The following is a 19,582-nucleotide window of genomic DNA, read 5'->3' as shown; positions in this document are numbered from 1 at the left end:
ATATAGTAGTTCATGAGGCAACAAAAACACCCTTTCTACAAATAAGCTGGATTCTAAATTTGGGGATGAAGCCCCTTAGAATTGATGGGTGGGGAAGAAAGCAAAATAAAATATTTTCATGAAAGCTCTTCTTTTTATGGTTAGTAGTGGATGCAAATAGAAAACTTTTCTATTGTAGGAAAAGGTAGAAAAGGATTCAGTGGTCACTGTTTTCAAGAAGCAAATGATCTTATCACCATATTTCCTCCCAAATCCTATGAGTTTGAGTGTCCTTGGCAGCAAAACTTACCCTAGACAAGCATCAGGCATGTTGGTCAAGGAAACCCCCAAAGTTGGCCATGGCACTGTTCACAGCAGCACCACTGTACCCCACTATTAGATGCTCCTCAGGCTTTCATCCTCCCAAGCAGCACACAGTCTTGGAATAGGGTGTTGTGCAAACTAATGCTCTTCTCTCCCCTTTCCTTCCCACCCTCAATGCCTTGCATCCCTTTGACTCTTATAGTGAGCATGCCCACAAGTGAGACCGAGTCTGTCAACACCGAAAACGTGGCTGGAGGTGACATCGAGGGAGAGAACTGCGGGGCCAGGCTGGCGTGAGTAGGCACGGAGAGCCCAGGGACTGGGGCTTTTCCAGGTGTGCGGGAAGGGATGCTGTGTCCTGAAATCACAATGGCTTGGCCCATCGTGGTTGAGGCAGAGGTCAGAGAAACATAAATCTCAGGTGGTGACTTGTGTGAGAAAAGACTGCCCTGGGTTGAGTATGGCTCCTAGGCAGGGGGAAGAGTCTTAACATTAAAGCCAGTCTCCAATTCTGCACTCCTGTAAGGGTCTGACTCATGGATTTCAAGCCCCTGTGCATTACATCAGTGAACTATCGAGTGGTGGGGGGTTAGAGGTGGCTCCAAAGTCTGTTTCTTCCCAGCCTCTCTCACCCCCTGTCACATGAGACACCTATGTGAGGGTCCCTGGGTCCTGCTGGTAAATGTGACCTGGAATAAGAGGATACAGGTAAGAAAATAACCTGGGAGCTAATAAACATGTTGGTCCTTATCTGCAACTCTAGTTACCCACCTAGTAAAGGGAAATAGAGATTCCTGAAGTGCAACCTTGAGTTATTGCAGAATTCGTCAGTGTTTAGCCTGGAACGTGGCCAGTCACCTCCTCCAAAAGCAGCTCCAGCCTAGATACCTATGACTTCCCTTTCCCTGGGTCAGACCCCAGGGCCTAGGCTTTGGTAAGTGACTGGCCCAGGACTGGGCCAGGTGCATAGAGGAACAGTTCACACATGAATTATCACAATCACCCATCTTAGTTTTATCTTAAAAATGGAAACCAGTAGTCCCTGGGAAATGTTCCTCCACCAAAGAATGAAGGGAAAAAATAGTTTAACTGCTAAAAATAAGCAAACTGCTGGTTCTGTTACCAGCATCTCAGCAGAGTCCAAAGATTAAAGTTATATTCTGTCAGGGATTCACATTGACCTTGGGAATGAGGCCTCATGGAACATTCGGGATCTGCTTTGGGAAGTGGAACTTACTCTTCTTGTTGACTTTGTGGTATAAGAACTGTAAACTCACCTTGGTCCCTGAAAAGCACTGCATGCAGAAGGCTCTGAGTAGGACCAGTCCCAAATAAAATTAGTTTCAAAATCATTCCATCAGTGAAACAGTATCTTATTTCACCCTTCATTCCTGAAATGACTCAATGGTGTGAGAAAACCCCAACACTTTTAAAAAGTTTCTCCATATATAAGTCTAAACAGAAGCCATGCCAGCCTTGAGAATGATCTCCAAGCCAAAGGAGAAGGGAAAACAAGGCTTAAGAACAGACCAGCTCTTGCAACTTCTATTTCCAGGGTACACAGGGCCTTCAGTATCACTCACTCTGACAGTGGCACCAGGGAGTCTGCACTGCAGATTTCTCGGCATCATTGGGAAGCAATTATTGTCAAAATGTTGTTAAAATACGGGGCTAATTACATTTTTAAACAGCAGTCCAAGCCTTTCCCTCTTCTCCTTTTGGAACCATACAAAGCAAGCACTCAAGTTTTTGCAAATGGGTCCCAGCAAACCCTCTAAGTCTGTCAGGCCTTTCTCTGGTCTTTATAACATGGAGGACCCTGCAACTCCGGCTTTTAGGCATAGCCCAAGTTGCAGACCAGGAGGGACCAGGGGAGTTCCCAGCTCTAGGAAGCCACTTGAGAGTACATTTCAGGAGAGTATGGTGGCTCTGTTGGAGGGTGAATATGATTATCCTCCAGAGAGGGAAGCTGGCACCTCTAGTGTATCTGTCATTTCTTTGAGGACACATTCTGCAGGCTGGGAGAGCTCTGTAGAAATGGTTCCTATTATCCTTATGAATATCCACATTGATGCATCTGCTCTGTGCATATAAAATACCTAGACACAGTACCAGAACTATAATATATACCTAATAAATTATGGTCTTTCCACCATCTCTCTACTCACCCCACCCCACTCCTTGCCTCAGCCAACCATGGGATAAGACCACCAACATTCCTGGTGGGAAACACAGTGTGAGAACTGACTGGAGACTGAGACTGGGTCTTATGGGAAGGAGACAGTGAGGGTCTAGCATTTTTAAAGCTAAGAGTTAAAAGGCTTGTGTGGTTGGATGAGACCAGGATGAGAATTTATAGGCAGTGAGAAGGCCTGATGAAGATGAGGGGGTGGGGACACAGAGAAAAAGGAACTACAGTATATTTTTGGGGGGAGAGGGAGGTGATTAAAAAGAAGGAGCCATCAAAAGTTTGAAGACAGTAAGGATGTTGAAGTGGAATTTGAAGCAGGGTCCAACCGAGGGGCTTGCAGGTACTATGCAGGCAATAGGATATAGAGGTCCAAGGTGCAGCTGTGAACAGGGATGGAGCCACACACTTGAGGTCATCAGTATAAGAGCTATTAATGAGAGTATAGGACAAGGGTTGGTCGTAGAGGAATAGAGTCAGAAGGCCAAGGGCTGAACCGTGGGAACCTGACACACAGAAGAATAAGAACAAGTAAATGAAACAAATGAAGAGATGTTAAGGGAATAGACAGCAGCACTTGCCTGGAATCCATGGGAGAAAGAATTTCAAGAGAGAACTGTTTACTTGTACATTCATTCAAAGTGTGCCCAGCTTGGTTCTAAGTGATGGTGATACATAGCAGTAGAAAGATTGATATCATCTCATTGGAGTTTATAATCTGTGTGGAAGTGACATTAAACAAGTGAATAAGTCACTATAAACAGGGTAAGTGTTAAGAAGGAAAAGTATATTGTAGGGCTAATAACCGGTTAGACTGGCAACTTTTTTGAAGAATTAAATTTAAGCTGAGAAGTGAAGGGTGAAAACACATTGAAGTGAAGAGTAAGGAAGAATGTTCCAGTCAAAGGCAACAGTGTGTTTCAAGGCCTTTGGATGGAAGAACTGAGAGGCCAGTGTGGTCAGGGCAGAGCATGCGGGGAGAGACAGGGAGTTGAGGCTGGAGATGGCATGTCCTGGTAGACCCCTTAATGATCTTTGTCTCTGTTACAAGACTGTGAGAAGTCATTGAATATGAGAAGTCACAAGAACATGGAGCTGGGTAGGGAGGTTGATTTGGTTTGTTTTGCATTCTTGAAGGATCACTTGGATGTGAGGAAAAGAATAGGTAGAAGCAATGCCAACACGGAAGCAGGCACACAGTAAAGCATCATCAGTAGCAATTACTGAGGTGTGAGGTGATGGTGGCTCAGGCTAGAGTCACATGTGGAGATTAAAAAGTGGTTGGGTTATTTGTGTGTTCTGGAGCCATACTCTATAAGACTTGTTTGTGGGAGTTGGAGTCTTAGAGAAGGAGAGGAGTGAGAATGAGCCAGTGTAGGGCACTTGCTCCAGAAGTGAGGCCATGGAAGGGAGAGAAGAAAATAAGATGGCAGAAAGGAAGGCAGCAGTGGCCAAGTAAGGGCTTGTAAACACTGGGACAATCTTTATGGCAAAGAAGAGGCCAGTGAAAGGGGAGGGTCTAAGGATGCCAGAATGGAAATGAGTGATTATTGGAAGGCATCGCCTAAAAGGGGAAGGTTGGAGTTGGAGACACAAGATTTACAAAGGAAGAAGGAGTTCCTTACCTCTGGGACTAATTGGAAGATAGAAAAAGAAACCTGGCATCAGCAGCCCTGAGGTCAAGTCTCAATCAGCCACCAACTAGCCATGTGACCTCAGCCAAAGCACCTCCCCTCTGAGTCTTGGTCTCTCCCTCTGGGACACAAAGGAGTTGTCCTGGTTGTTGGCTCAGAGTGCTGTTAGCAGAGGCCTCGGGCTCCTGGGAACCACCTGCAGGGGCTACTGCAGAAGGGGACCACTTTCACCTCTTTTACATATTGGGCTTCCATGTAAGATTTCATATGAATAAAACATTCTACAACTTGATAAATTGCAAACCATAGATCCAGGTGATATCTAAGGATCCCTTCCAAGCTCTCAAATTCTACAGTTCTATAACAAATATAAAATCCAAAATAGGCTCCAATGCAGAGTGAATGATAGGAGTCATACCAAATTATCTGTCATTTCATCACAGAAAGTGGGGGTTAGGTGTCTTAGGAACCTGAAGAACAGTACAGAGGTTTCAAACTAGTGAGTCACCAAGAGGTCACTAAAAGATTGCTGAGCATTGCTGAAGCCACAGTGGAGCCTGACATCGTAAATGTGAAGTCAGCCTCACAGAACAATTCAACATATTTTTTGGCAGGCTATGTGGCCCAGAAGCACTAAAAACAGAGAGTGGTGTGAACCAGGGTGGCAGTTTAGCAAGACAGGCAAAGTAGAAGTCCCAGGTACTGTGTGGAGAGCAAAATCAATATGACCCTGGGGCCAACCTGAGAACTGGAAGTTAAGCCTGACATTAACCTGAGAACCCTACAAGGGTGTGAATGATAGGGAAGACATAGTGAGGGCAAAGATTGGGTTCGGAGGAAGAGCAGGAGGATTAATAGAGAAGGTGACTGTCCAGAATGTGGAGTGACTGAGCTAAGCATCCAGTTGGAGCAGTGTTCTGTGATGACAAGGTCCATTACCCTTCTAGAAATAATATCTGTGAATGGTGTTGAAGTTGTGGAGTCCAGGAGGTTGAGTCAGATGTGTGTCAACCTGGATAGCGACCACTGTGCCATCTGACTTAGGTTAGAAGCAAATTGGGACAATTTAGGGAAATACTATTTCATACAGCAAGTAGTAAATATATGGTTCTCATTACTCTAGGAAGGAGAGAAAGTCTGAAATATAAATAGTTCCCAAGAAGTAAGTAGTTAAGCAAAACAAAAGGAGTTTGGATTTGTCTTCAATTTTGAAACTTAATATCAACAAAGAAAATCATGGCTTCCTAGAAGGTTTGTCTTGGAGGCCTGGGTAGAGAAAGTATCCTGGGTTGAAGGAACTTCAAGTCCAAACCAGTAGAATTGTTCTGATGGTCTTAAGCATGAGTTACTTTCTCCACCTCCCTGCTCTCCTTCAGGAAGCCATTTAAAACACAAGGTAGGGATTGTACCTCACTAGGATAACAATGATAGAAAAAGCCAAGAAGACTTCTAAGCAAGTTGTGCGTACCCCATTGGGGTTTGGAAGACCTCTACTGTTCTGAGGAATCTGAAGTGGTTTAAAAACCAGTGGAAGGAAGCAGGATTTACCACATGTCAGCCAGACCAGGGTGTGGACTGGTGCCATGGTACAAGGCACCCAGGTGCTCTGGTGCTTGCTTACTCACACAGTAGGACAGACCAGCCTTCCAAACCCTGAGCCAGCGGTTACTTCCCACAAGGTGAAGTTGCTGAGCAATGGGATCCCTCTGTTTTCATGAAGTGTGGTCCTACAGTTGTCTCCCACCTATAGGAGGGAGTATGGAGAAATTCAGACGCTTGGCCTTTACAGAGTTCTAACCTCAGCTCTCCAAGGACTGAAGTTTCCTTTGTCTCCAGGTGTTGCCACTTGAGCAGTACCCTCCCCATTTCTTAAGTAATATGATACTTAAAAGGTAATGAACATTTCTGACGCAGTGAACCTAAAATTACATTCATAATCCCCTGAGAAGAGCAGCAACAATAATAGGCTTTGAGTGTGGTATCCAGGGTTATACATCAGGACTTGAAACTAAGTGGAAAGGAAAGTCCTACTCTATTTCCTCCTCTTCAGAATGTTCCAGAATGCCACAGAAGGACCCATAGCTTACCATGCTGGAACTAGGACTAGCACCTCATTTCAAACACCTCAGCTCTGATCCCCTCTATGCCCACTCCCCAGAGTCATTTACCTGGGAGATATGATATTTGGTTTTAAGAACCCACTTTTGCTGATCCACTTGGACTGAAAGAGACCCTTACAGGAAAGAGCATGTGGTCTGCATTAAAGGACATCCTAGAGAGGATCACTGAGACATTTCTGAAAGAAGGCCTGGGGCCAGACCAGGTTCTGTAGACAGAGTCACAAGACTAAAGGCCGCGGTCATCCACTTTGGCTTATGCCTAACAGCAAGGAGAGTCAACTCTCCAAAAGTAAGCCTAGAGAAGACCCTGAAGGTCCCCAAGCTCAGCATGGCCTGCTGGAGAAGAGAGGACCCCAGATTCCCCAACACCCAATTAGCATCTGGAAAACATTTGTTTCTCCCATTAAACCGTGGCTCTAAATAAAAATGCTGTCCTTGGCTCACGGTCCCCTTCCCACACACTTTGTTAACATGTGATTAAACACTCCAGCCCTAGCAGGCAGTCTTAGAGGTGGGGAAAGGTTATTAGCTAGTGGTTCAGAGCAGTAAAGGCACTTGGCTAGGATTCTCAGTGCCCCAGAGATATAATTATCTCACACACGATGGCTTTGCCACCTGTCACATCTTCTGTTAATTTTTTTTTAATAAAAAATAATGAGAGGGGTTGTTTTCTTGCTATGTGACACAGCTTGCTTTGTGCTGAGCTAGGACAACACAGGCTTGCAGCAGTTGCCTCCTGAACTCCCTGCTCATGTTTTCTCTCTGCATCTGTCTTTGTCTCCCTACCAATGTCTCTGTCACTTTCTTCCTCCCCAACTTACATTCTGCATCCATCTGGGTATCCATCTGAGCATGGTTGCTCCACCTACAATCTCTCCACCTTACTCCTTTAACACCAAAGGCTTTTCTGATACATTGCCTTCAATTGTTTTGTCTCAAATGCTTACATTCCCTGCCCCCACCCCTTCTTCCCTCCTTCTCCCCTCTCTCCTTCCTCCCTTCTCCCAGCCTTCCTCCTCCTAGTCTCCTGTGGACTCTCCTATATGAACTTGGTAGCCTCAGGGCCTCCTTGAAGATTCCTCCTTCCCCATTCAATGACCCTTTGAGTCATACCTGCCCTATGCTTTCACCTGAAAGTTCCCCATGTCTTTAAGGCTGCACATAACTGTCAGTTTCCTGAGCTTCTGACAGGACGTGCGGCTGTTCCTTTAGGCCCAGCTGCAGCCCTCAGGCCAGGATTGTAAAGGCCTTTCAGTTCCCAGCTGGCTTCTATTGCTTATCTTCACTTCATACCCCAGCATTGGCTGGGATCCTGTTCAGACAGCAGTGGGGTCTGTGATGACATGCTCCTGCCTCTGGTTTCCAACTGGTGAGACTTTCACATCTGCAGAGAGACCTTCCTGTCCTCCATGGCTCTCATCAAGGTGCAGCATTCCCTACACACAGCCTAACCTAACTTCATGGGACCTGCTGAGCAGGTGCCACATGGCGCCTCCAGAGACTCTCCAGAGAGTGTTGCTTCCACTTAGAAAATACTGGATTTGTAGACTTGTCAGTCATTGGTTTTCACATTCATACACACAAACGTGCCAGGAGATGTTGACAAATAGGGTTTTGTCTCTTCAGAGTTGTTCTACTTCACTCCACACATCCATCCAGTGCCCATTTATAGTCATGCAGGGACATCAAACTTCTCTAGAATTGCTGAATATCTTTTAAATGGAAGAATATGCATATGTGTCATTTTGTAACATCTGCTTTTTCTCTTTCAGCCATCGGATTTCCAAATCAAAGTTCAGGTGAGTGAGATGCATGTTCATCTTCTTTCCTACTGCCTACCAGCTCTGTCCCTATGCTTTTGGGTAGCCCAAGGTAACACCTACCGTGTGGGGCAGTACAGTGAGGGTTTTCTTCTACGAAGTAAATGCTCTCTTCTGTACAGCTATGAAGAAAAGTCCTTTAAATCAGATCCAGCATATAATTCAAGGGTTGATATTTGTTGAATTTTCTTTGCCAGTCTTTTTGGCAGCACCATCTCTAGGAGGTTGTGAAACCCAATGTGTCTCCCTTATAAGATAAAGTCCAATTAAAATAAATGTAATATGGACACTTGCTACTGTTCTTGCCTACTTCATGTTTGTGGAACACAGTGAGAAATGAACTGTAAGGACTATGGAATGCACATAGGATCACTACACTGTTCTGCTTCAAAACCTTCCACAGGATCTGTGGTCTTCAGCCCCAGATCTGCCTTTCCAGCCTCACCTCCCGTGCTCCTCTGCACATAGGCTTTGTTCCCACCACATGGAATGGTTAATTTCTTGCAGTCACCAGAATGTTCCCTGTCCTCTCAGACATCAAGGCCTTTGCATGTAGGCTTTCTTCTACCTGAATCACTGTGTCCACATGTCTTCATTCGGAGAATTCAGATTTTTGTTAAGAACCTCAAATGTTACTACATCTACCACATTCTCTGCAAACTCTCCAGGAGAAGTTACTCACCTCTCTCCATTCTCATAGTGCTTTCTTCATTCATACCTCTATCACAGCACTTAACATACTACACTCCAGTTATTGGTTCATAGGCCTATCTTTTTCAATAGCCCCTGCATGCCTCAGAGAGCCTAGCTAAGTGCTGGTCCAAGAGTAGGCTGTCCATACATGTATGTTGAATGGAAGAATGAATGGATTTGTGGAGTGGGGATGTGAATTTTCTCCCACAAAGCTTCTACATGCCAAAAATATTTGTTGTTTATGTTTTGTAATTGATCTAATCTTGCTTCCCTAGCCTTACCTACTGTGTAGCAGGAGCATAAATAACACTAAACTTTAGTCCAGCTGGGTAAATATAACCCACTGCTATACTTTAAATAGTCCTTGAAGGTGAAATGTTCAGTTTCTCATATTTCCATTTCGCCAGCTTTTCTCCAGGATGGAATCTGGATATATGGGGGCAGGGAACTTCAAGATCCTGGGAAGTAAACAGGCCTTGGTGAAGGCTGCTCCTGGAATCCTTCTGAGTCCTCTGCCTATCTCCCCTGTATGATGGCTAGTCTGGGCTTCTCTCTGAACTGGCCCCCTACTGGGATGCAACAATCCATCTAGTTTAGACATCTACCTCTGGAGTCCATGGGTCCCCCCCATATTTGCATTTGATCTTGAAATCTCTACCTCTGCTCTCTGACCTCCAAGGTCTGTCAGTCCACTGACTTCAGCCACCTCCACACCTCATCTGAGTGCATGGACACTTCCAGGTCCTTCACACTCCGTAAACAAGCTACGGGAAACCCAGAGCACTATGGCAGGCTCACCTACCTACCCGCCTCCCACTGCTGTATTTGTACCAGCCTGAATAGAACTCTGAGTCAAAGACTGATGTTGTCCCAGGGGGCTGCAGACAGCCCCCCATACTATACCCAATGGAGGCCACCACTAGCCTCAGTGTCTCCGGGCTTCCCCATGATTATTTGGGTATTTCTAAAGCAACCCTCTGCAACCTCTTGAGACTTGGCTCCTGGCTGAGAATTAAGTGAGGACTCTGATGTCTTATTTTCACCCTATTTCTGATACCTTCTTTCTCCCATAATTTGCTAGAACTGGAAAATGCAGGCCTTTCTCCCCTTCCTCTTTCTCTCAATCCAAGACCTCCTTTACATAAAAAAAAAAAAAAAAAAAAAAAAAAATCTAGGGTCAAGTCTACCAGGCCTAGCTGGTACATGAAAAAGAGAGTTCTAAAAAAATATTTTAAAAACCCTTTTTCTCTCAGTAATGCTTGAATTTTACTGCTTTATCTTCAGTATCTGAAGAAGTGGCATATACATAATAGGAACTGAATTAATATCTGATGAGTGAACGAATGAATGAATGAATTGTCTTGCCTTAGTAAGACAATAGGCTTACACAAACTCAAACAAAATATCTAATTTGACAGCCAAAGCTGAGAAAGCATTCGTGTTCCTGACAGTTCCAAAGGTTCTACACAATAAGAGTAAAGGGATGTAAAAATCCATTTGAAAATATTTCCAAAATATCATTCTCATGACATGCAAGTGAATAAATCATAAATGAACAAATGAATGCATGAATGAATGAATGAACATGATCCAAAGGGTTGGAAGAGAAATTACATCTTTATATGGACTCTGTCTAGTGAAAGCTTATCCAGGAGACTGGGAACATTTTTTTATTCAGTGACCCATAGTGTAACCTGTGCTTTTGAAAAAGGAGAGGAACAGCACAGTGGTCCCCCTAAACCTCAGGGCTCTTTTCCAAGCTTTGAGACTCACCTCAACCTGCTGTCTGCTTAACCTCCTATATTCCAGCCATTTGATCTCTGGGAAGAGTTCCTCCCTCTATAGCTACTGTTCAAGATACAACAGAGACACAGAGAGAAGACTTTCTGTTCCCAAAAGGCACACTACTAGTAACTTGGCACTATCGTTCAACCCATTTTCAGATGAGGATACTGAGGCTGAGAGATGCAGATGGTCACCTGGCTTACATATGGCCAAGTGAGAACCCACACCCAGGTCCCATACTGCTAACCACTGTGCCAGACTAGTGATAAGGTTCTACCCAGGAATACTAAACTCTATTTCTGCTCAGCTATTATATCTTAGGCATGGGCAGGTAGCTCTACAGCAGGGCTGTTGAATAGAAATATGTGAGCCACATAAACATTTTTAAAATTTTTCTAGTAGCCATGTTAAAAAGTAGAAAAAAACAGGTGAAAATTATCTAATATAATTTATTTAACCCAGTGTATCAAAAACATTATCATGGCAACATGTAATTAATATAAAATTTTTTGTTTCTTTGTGTGTGCTTTGGTTTGGTTTTTGCTTTTTGGTGTTTTTTTCCCCAAATTTTTATTTAAATTCTTGTTAGCTAACATATAGTGTAATATTGATTTCAGGAATAGAATTTAGTGATTCATCACTTACATGTAACACCCAGTGCTCATCACAAGTGCCCTCCTTAATGATCATTGCCCATATAGCCCATCCCCCCACCCACTTCCCTCCAACACTTCAGCATTTCTGTCTTTGAGTCTCTTATGGTTTGCTTCCCTCTTTTTCTCTTTTTTTCCCTTTCCCATATGCTCATTTGTTTTGTTTCCTAAATTCCACGTATGAGTGAAATCATATGGTATTTGTCTTTCTCTGACTGACGTATTTCGCTTAGCATAATACACTCTAGCTCCATCCACGTTGTTGTAAATGGCAAGCTTTCATTCTTTTTGATGGCTGAGTGATATTCCATTACATATATACATATATGTGTGTACATACATATATACGTGTGTGTGTGTGTGTGTACACATACCACATATTCTTTATCCATTCATCAGACAGTAGACACTTGGGCTCTTGCCATAGTTTGGCTATTGTTGATAATGCTGCTATAAACATCAGGGTGCCATGTAGCCCAATCTGTACTTTTGTATCCATTTGAATCTGTACTTGTATCCTTTGGGTAAATACCTAGTAGTGCCATTGCTGGATCACAGAGTAGTTCTATTTTTAACTTTTTGAGGAACCTCCATACTGTTTTTCCACAATGGCTACACCAGTTTGCATTCCCAACAACAGTGTAAAAGGGTTCCCCTTTTTTTTGCATCCTCACCAAAATCTGTTGTTTCCTATGTTGTTAATTCACCCATTCTGACAGATATGAGGTGGTATCTCATTGTGGCTTTGATTTGTATTTCCCCGATAATGAGTGATGTTGAGCATCTTTTCATGTGTCTGTTAGCCATATGGATGTCTTCTTTGGAAAAATGTCTATTCATGTCTTTTGCCCATGTCTTCACTGGATTATTTGTTTTTTGGGGGGTGTTGAGTTTGATAAGTTCTTTATAGATTTTGGATACTAACCTTTTATCTAATATGTTATTTGCAAATATCTTCTCCCATTCCATCAGTTGCTTTTTAATTTTGTAGATTGTTTCCTTCACTGTGCAGAAGGTTTTTATCTTGATGATGTCCCAATAGTTCCTTTTTGCTTTTGTTTCCCTTGCCTCCAGTGACATGTCTAGTAGGAAGTTGCTACAGCCAAGGTCAAAGAGGTTGCTGCCTATATTCTCCTCTAGGATTTTGATGGTTTACTGTTTCACATTTAGGTCTTTCATCCATTTTTAATTTATTTTGTGTATGGTGTAAGAAATGGTCCAGTTTCATTCTTCTGTATGTTGCTGTTCAGTTTTCCCAACACCATTTGTTGAAGGGTCTGTCTTTTTTCCATTGAATATTCTTTCCTGCTTTGTTGAAGACTAATTGACCATATAGTTGTGGGTCCATTTCTGGATTTTCTATTCTGTTCCATTGATCTACGTGTCTGTTTTTGTGCCAGTACCATACTGTCTTGATGACTACATCTTTGTAATATAGCTTAAAGTCTGGAATTGTGAGGCCTCCATCTTTGTCTTTCTTTCTCAGGATTGCTTTGACTATTTGGGTTCTTTTGTGGTTTCATACAAATTTTAGGATTGTTTGTTCTAGCTCTGTGAAAAATGTTAGTGGTATTTTGATACAAACTGCATTAAATATGTAGATTGCTTTGGGTAGTGTCCACATTTTAACAATGTTTGTTCTTCTAATCCATGAGCATGGAATTTTTTCACATTTCTTTGTGTCCTCTTCAATTTCTTTCATAAGTGTTCTATAGTTGTCAGAGTACAGATCTCTTACCTCTTTGGTTAGGTTTATTCCTAGGTATCTATCTTATGGTTTTTAGTGCAACTGCAAATGGGATCAATTCCTTGATTTCTTTTTCTGCACTTCATTATTGGTGTATAGAAACGCAAACAATTTCTGTACATTGATTTTATATTCTGCAACTTTGCTGAATTCATGTATTAGTTCTAGCAATTCTTTTTTGGTGGAGTCTTTTGGGTTTTCTACATAGAGTATCATATTGTCTTCAAATAGTAAATTCTTCCTTGCTGATTTGGATGCCTTTTATTTCTTTTTGTTGTTAATTGCTGAATCTAAGACTTCCAGTACTATGTTAAATAGTAATGGGGAGAGCGGACATCCCTGTCTTGTTTCTGACCATAGAGGAAAAGCTCTCAGTTTTTCACCATTGAGGATGGTATTAGCTGTGTGTCTTTCATATATGACTTTTATGATATTGAGGTATGTTCCATCTATACTTACTTTGTTGAGGGCCTTTATCAAGAATGGATGCTATGTTTTGTCAAATGCCTTTTCTGCATCTATTGAGAGGATCATATGGTTCTTATCCTTTCTTTTATTAATGTGGGGTATCACGTTGATTAATTTGCAGATATTGAACCACCCATGCAGCCCAGGAATAAATTCCACTTGAATATGGCTAATAATTCTTTTAATGAACTATTGGATTCAATTTGATAGTATCCTGTTGAGAATTTTCACATCCATGTTCATCATGGATATTGGCCTGTAATTCTCCTTTTTAATGGGATCTTTGACTGGTTTTGGAATCAAGGTGATATTGGCCTCATAGAGTGAATTTTGAAGTTTTCCTTCCCTTTATATTTTTTGGAACAGTTTGAGAAGACTAGATATTAACTCTTCTTTAAATGTCTGGTAGAATTCCCCTGAGAAGCCATCTGGCCCTGGACTTTTGTTTGTTGGGAGACTTTTGATTACAGATTCAATTTATTTGCTGGTTATGGGTCTTTTCAAAATCTGTTCCAGAATAGTCTCGTAATTGTTTGTATTTCTGTGGTGTTGGTTGTGATCTCTCCTCTTTCATTCGTGATTTTATCTATTTGGATCTTTTCTCTTTTCTTTTTGATAAATCTGGCTAGGGGTTATCAATATTATTAATTCTCTCAAAGAACAAGTTGTTAGTTTTTTAATATGTTCTACCTGGTTATTTTGTTTCTATATAATTCATTTCTGCTCTAATATTTATTATTTTCCTTCTTCTGCTGGCTTTATTTGCTGTTCCTTTTCTAGCTTCTTAAGGTGTAAGGTCGTTAGGCTATGTATTTGAGACTTTTCTTGCTTTCCAAGGTAGACCTGAATCGCAATATACTTCCCTCTTAGGACCACCTTTGCTGCATCCCAAAGGTTCTAGATTGTCCTGTTTTCATTTTCATTTGCTTCCATGTATTTTTTTATTTCTTCTCTAATTTCCTCGTTAATCCATTCATTCTTTAGTAGGATATTCTTTAACCTCCATGTATTTGTGGTCTTTCCAAATTTCTCTTGTGGTTGACTTTGAGTTTCATAGCATTTTGGTCAGAAAAGTTGGATGCTGTGTTCTTTTGTGCTTGTTGAGATCCGATTTGTGACCCAGTATGTGATCTATTCTGAAGAATGTTCTATGTGCACTCAAAAAGAATATGGATTCCACTGCTTTAGGATGAGTGTTCTGAATATATCTGTTAAGTCCTTGCAGTCCAGTGTTTTATTCAAAGTCACTGTTTCTGTGTGCTGATTTTCTGCTTAATCTGTCCATTGTTGTAAGTGGGGTGTTAAAGTCCCCTACTATGGCTACTTCAGCTTTCTTTTGGCGACCATTACCATGATATGTGGTTGTCCATCCCCTCACTTTCATTCTACAGATTTCTTTAGGTCTAAAATGAGTCTCTTGTACACAACATATAGATGAGTCTTGTTTTTTTATCCATTCTGATACCCTATTCTTTTGATAAGAGCACTTAGTCTTTACATTTGCATTTAGTCTGTACATTAGCATTTACATTTAGAGTGATTATTGAAAGATATTAATTTAGTGCCATTGTGTTAACCTGTACAGTTGGTGTTTCTGGTGATGTTCTATTTTCTTTCTGATTTTTGTTGTTTTTGGTATTTTTTCCTCCACTCAAAGAGTCCTCTTTAATATATCTTGCAGGGCTGGTTGGGTGGTCACGAAATCCTTTAGTTTTTGTTTGGGAAACTCTTTATCTCTCCTATTCTGAATGACAGCCTTGCTGGATACAGTGTTCTTGGCTGCATATTTTTCCCATTCAGCACATTGAATATATTATGCCACTACCTTTTGGCCTGCCAAATTTCTTTGGACAGATCCACTCTGAACCTGATCTGTCTTCCCTTGTAGGTTAAGGACTTTTTTTTCCGTTGCTGGTTTTAGGATTTTTTCCTTGTCTGTGTATTTTGTGAATTTGACTATGATATGTCTTTGAGATGGCTGGCTTTTGTTGAATTTAATGGGAGTTCTCTGTGTTTCATGAATTTCAATGTCTGTTTCCTTCCCCAGAGTAAGGAAGTTTTCAACTATAATTAACTCAAGTAATCCTCCTCCTCCTTTTTCTTTATCTTCTTCTTCTGGGACTTCTATAATATGAATATTATTATGCTTTAAGGAGTCACTCAGTTTCCTAAGTCTGCATTCATGATCCAAAACCTTTCTTTCCCTCTTTTTTTCACCTTCATTATTTTTCATAATCTTATCTTTTATATCACCGATTCATTCCTCTGCTTTGTCCTTCCTCATTGTCATTGCATCCATTTGGTTGTGCATCTTGGTTATTGCATTTTTTATTTCAGCCTCACGAATTTTTAGTTCTTTTATCTCTGCAATAAGGGATTCTCTAGTGTGTTCTATGCTTTTCTCAAGCCTAGCTAATATCCTTATGATTATTGTCTTAAATTCTGGTTCAGACATCTTACTTATATCTATATTGATTAAATCCCTGGTCATAACTTCTTCCTGTTCTTTCTTTTGGGGTGAATTCCTTTGTCTTGTCATTTTGTCTGGGTCACTAGTTTTTTTTTGGGGGGGGGATTGTTAGAAAAGCCTGCTCCTATATTCCTGCTCCTGAGAGTGATAGAAGAGGTCCAAAAAAAAAAAAAAAAAAAAAAAGGAAACTAGATCCTATTTCCCCTAGAGCTGAAGCTTTTGCAGCACCTTTGATCAGTAGACTTGATGCTTGCAAGGGGTTTGTGCTGGTCTTCTGGGGCTGTGGCCTGCTGCACTGAATCTCAGACTGATTTGTCCTAGTAGAGATGCACCTGCAGGGTACAGGGGGCAGAACTTAATGTAAGCAACTACAGCCTCCACTTGCTAGTGCTGTTTTGCTCACTGAAGTTGATCAGTGCTGATGGGTGGGCTAGGGTGGGGGGAATAGTGTCACCCCAATCTCTTGTCCCCGGAGTGGGGAGTTCATGCCCACCACTCTTCAGAAAGCCCTCACAAAAGAACAGACAAGCACCTCTTTTGTGTCCCTAGCCTCTTCCAGATCCCTGCCTTCACCCTGCCTGCGACCGAGCTGTCTGTCTGCCAGGTAGCACAGTACTCCTGTGTTTTATCTCAGGCATGCGGCTAGGTTTCAAAATTACAAATTTTAGAGATCTGTATGGCTCAAACACATGCTGATCCTCTGGGAGAGGGCCTAGCCAGGTTTTTGCCATTTGCTGATTTGTCTCAGAAAATGGTCACGAGATCGTGTAGTGGTTCAGAGTTTATGGTAAAGAACAGCACAACTCCAGACAAAGGTTTGTCGTCCTTAGGCAGTGTCTTTTTTCCTATGCTAGGGAACAGGGCAGCACATTGCTGCTGCCACTTTTTTTGTCCCCAGAGGGGACATGCCACCACTCCCAAATGCACTCCAAGCAGGGAAACTGTTTATCTCTGTGCAACCCAGGGAATTCTCAGACCATGCTGCCCACTCCTGGGTCTCTACCTTCCTTCCCCACCAGAGCACCACCAAGCCCACCAGGCATGACCCTAGCAATGGCACAGACCTTCAAAATTTCAGCTTTCCAAGTGAAGTAAGACATAGAGAGAAAGACAGATACCATATGTTTTCACTCTTATGTGGATCCTGAGAAACTTAACAGAAACCCATGGGGGAGGGGAAGGGGAAAAAAAAAGAGGTTAGAGTGGGAGAGAGGCAAAGCATAAGAGACTCTTAAAAACTGAGAACAAACTGAGGGTTGATGGAGGGGTGGGAGGGAGGGGAGGGTGGGTGATGGGTATTGAGGAGGGCACCTTTTGGGATGAGCACTGGGTGTTGTATGGAAACCAATTTGACAATAAATTTCATATATTGAAAAAAAAATTTCAGCTTTCCACTGCACTGCTCTCCTTTTCCCAGACAGTGGTTTTAGGGGAGAGTTTTTCTTGTACAGTTCCCTTTGTGCACTTTCACTCTTTCCTTCTCTTTCTTTCTCTTTTGCTACTCTCTACAAGATCAGAACTCTGTCCCCATTGCAGCATCTGCAACTCTTCTCTCCCCCAAATCAACTCTCTGCAGCTCCTGTCTTCCACAGTGTGGCTGTTTTCTACCTCTTGTTGTGCAGTTTTGCTCTCTTAGCCTTCAGATATTGGATGTTCATGATGGTTTGATATTTATCTGTGTTTGAGGGATGAGGCAAGCTTAGGGTCCTCCTAGTCCTCTGCCATCTTAACCCCTGTTTAATATAAAAATTGAGATATTTTACATTAATTTTTGTACTAAATCTTTGAAATACAGCGTTTATTTGACACTTACTACATGTTTCAGTTTGGATTAGCCAATTTCAAGTGCTCAAGAGCCACATGTGTCTAGTAGCTACTGCACCAGATGGGCTGGCCCTAAAAGGTCTGAGAAGATACAAAATGGCAACCCTCTAGTCTAGATTCTACAGTCCACTGATGTTGTGTGTTTAAGGAATAGCAAAGCCGGGCAATGGATTGAAAATGCCATGAAAATTATCAAAGTAGATCTGGAATTATTTCAGTCTGCTGCTAGGATTTCCACTACAGATGCAAGAAGAATGTATCTTCATACTTTCTGCCTGATTATGGCAGCCATGATTGAATGGGAGCATACAGGAGAAAAGCATAGTAGTACAGGGGGGAAATGGAGAGGGAATTTTTGCAACTCAGAATAACTTTGTAAACAGTGAAGAGCCTGTTTTACTCTTTAAAAAGATTCTAAAATTTAAGTTTTAACAAAATGTCCTGATCACTTTCTCAGTTTAACAATGACAAATAAGACAATTTGAATTTCCAGACATCTGCAATACAGAATGATACAAAGTCATGGTTTATTTAAAAGAAATGTTAGAAGAGAAACTTTAGAGGAAACTCAGCAAATTATAATCAAGTTATAATGTTCAGGCAATATTAGGGGATTCCTTTTGTAAGCCAAGTCTCCACTTTGAGGAATTAGTTACAATAACGAATTTTGCAACATTTGGGCATCATGGTTCAGAATAGGATTTAAACAGTTATGGAACAAGTTATTTAGAAAGTCTTATGCAACTTGCAGGGATTAATCAGATAACCTGTTGGAGTTTCCAGATCTTGACTTTACAGAGTTCTGAAGTGAACCCCATAGGGTTCTAAAATCTGGAAGGACTGTCTTGCCCCATCTTCAGTGAAATGAGCAGCAAGGACAAGGCACATATATAAATTTTCCTAATCTCTGATAATCTATTTTAAGTTACTTACATATAGTATAAAAGAGTTAAATGTAATCATTTTCTGTGTTGCTTGTTCCCAGTTAAAGAAAAGATAGGAACTTATTCTAGCCACTAGAAAGAGCCTGAAATGTCCACCATTTTGCTGTTGTCTACTCTTCTAGATGCCTGACAAAAATTATATGCCAAGCAAACTCTTTTAGTAACACTGCCCTTTCCTCACCCCCACTTTCATCCCTGGGTCACAAAAGCTCCAGGCTCTCAAGTCTTGTCTTCAGCAAGATGTTAGTAAATCTGCATAGAGTTTGTCTCTGCTGTTCTACCAACCTATCAGTCAAATGTCCTTACCATGTGAAATGGACTGCACTAAGTACTGTGGATCTATAGCAAAGTGTAAGACATAGTCTTTTTCCCTCAAGGATCCTATGATCTCACTGGAGAGGCAAGAACCATATACTAAAAGATAACTGACAGTATGGGGAAATGAGAAATAATTTCTTTTGGGTAACCTTTGCTGGCTCCTCCACCCCTGGCTAGGAGGCCCTTTGGTGTGTTCCTGTGGCACCTCTGTGAAGCCTGCCTTGGTGGTAAGCAAACTCTTTCATTGCTTACAAGGGTCTTTAAGCATGAGTTTTATGCAAAGACTGTCTATCCTGTTAACTGTTGAATATCTATTACCTATCCCATGATAGGTGTTTAATAATTATTTCCTTAATGTATAACTAAAATGAGTAATGCAGACAATAAGTGTGACAGGAGTACTAAGTCTGGGAAAACTTAGAAAATTTCACCACGGAGAAGCTGGGACTTGAGCTAAGCCCTAAAGAATGGCAGGACATAGGAAGGGAAGGTCCTGGGAGTTGTGGGGACAGTCCATGTAGGTGGAAAGGCAAGAGTAAGGCCCAGAATTAGGAAAAGGTAGGGTGGATCCCAGGGTGAGTGAACGGAACTTTCCCATGGGGATGCAATGATACA

The 19,582-nt window shown here is 41.8% G+C and overlaps 1 protein-coding gene across 1 annotated transcript in view; it reads left to right on the top strand.

The window, feature by feature from the left end:
* The window catches only part of CACNA1C (calcium voltage-gated channel subunit alpha1 C), a 657,848-nt gene that overhangs the window by 509,123 nt on the left and 129,143 nt on the right, over positions 1–19,582 (top strand). The window contains exons 10-11 of the mRNA XM_042945417.1: positions 506–596; positions 8,018–8,044. Coding sequence (XP_042801351.1) covers positions 506–596; positions 8,018–8,044 — 118 coding nt within the window. The remainder of the gene's footprint in view (positions 1–505; positions 597–8,017; positions 8,045–19,582) is intronic.

Source organism: Panthera leo, chromosome B4 (genome assembly GCF_018350215.1).
Source record: "Panthera leo isolate Ple1 chromosome B4, P.leo_Ple1_pat1.1, whole genome shotgun sequence".
NCBI classification, from domain to species: domain Eukaryota; kingdom Metazoa; phylum Chordata; class Mammalia; order Carnivora; family Felidae; genus Panthera; species Panthera leo.
Note: the sequence above shows the minus strand (reverse complement) of the source record. Positions and strands in the feature narration are given on the sequence as shown.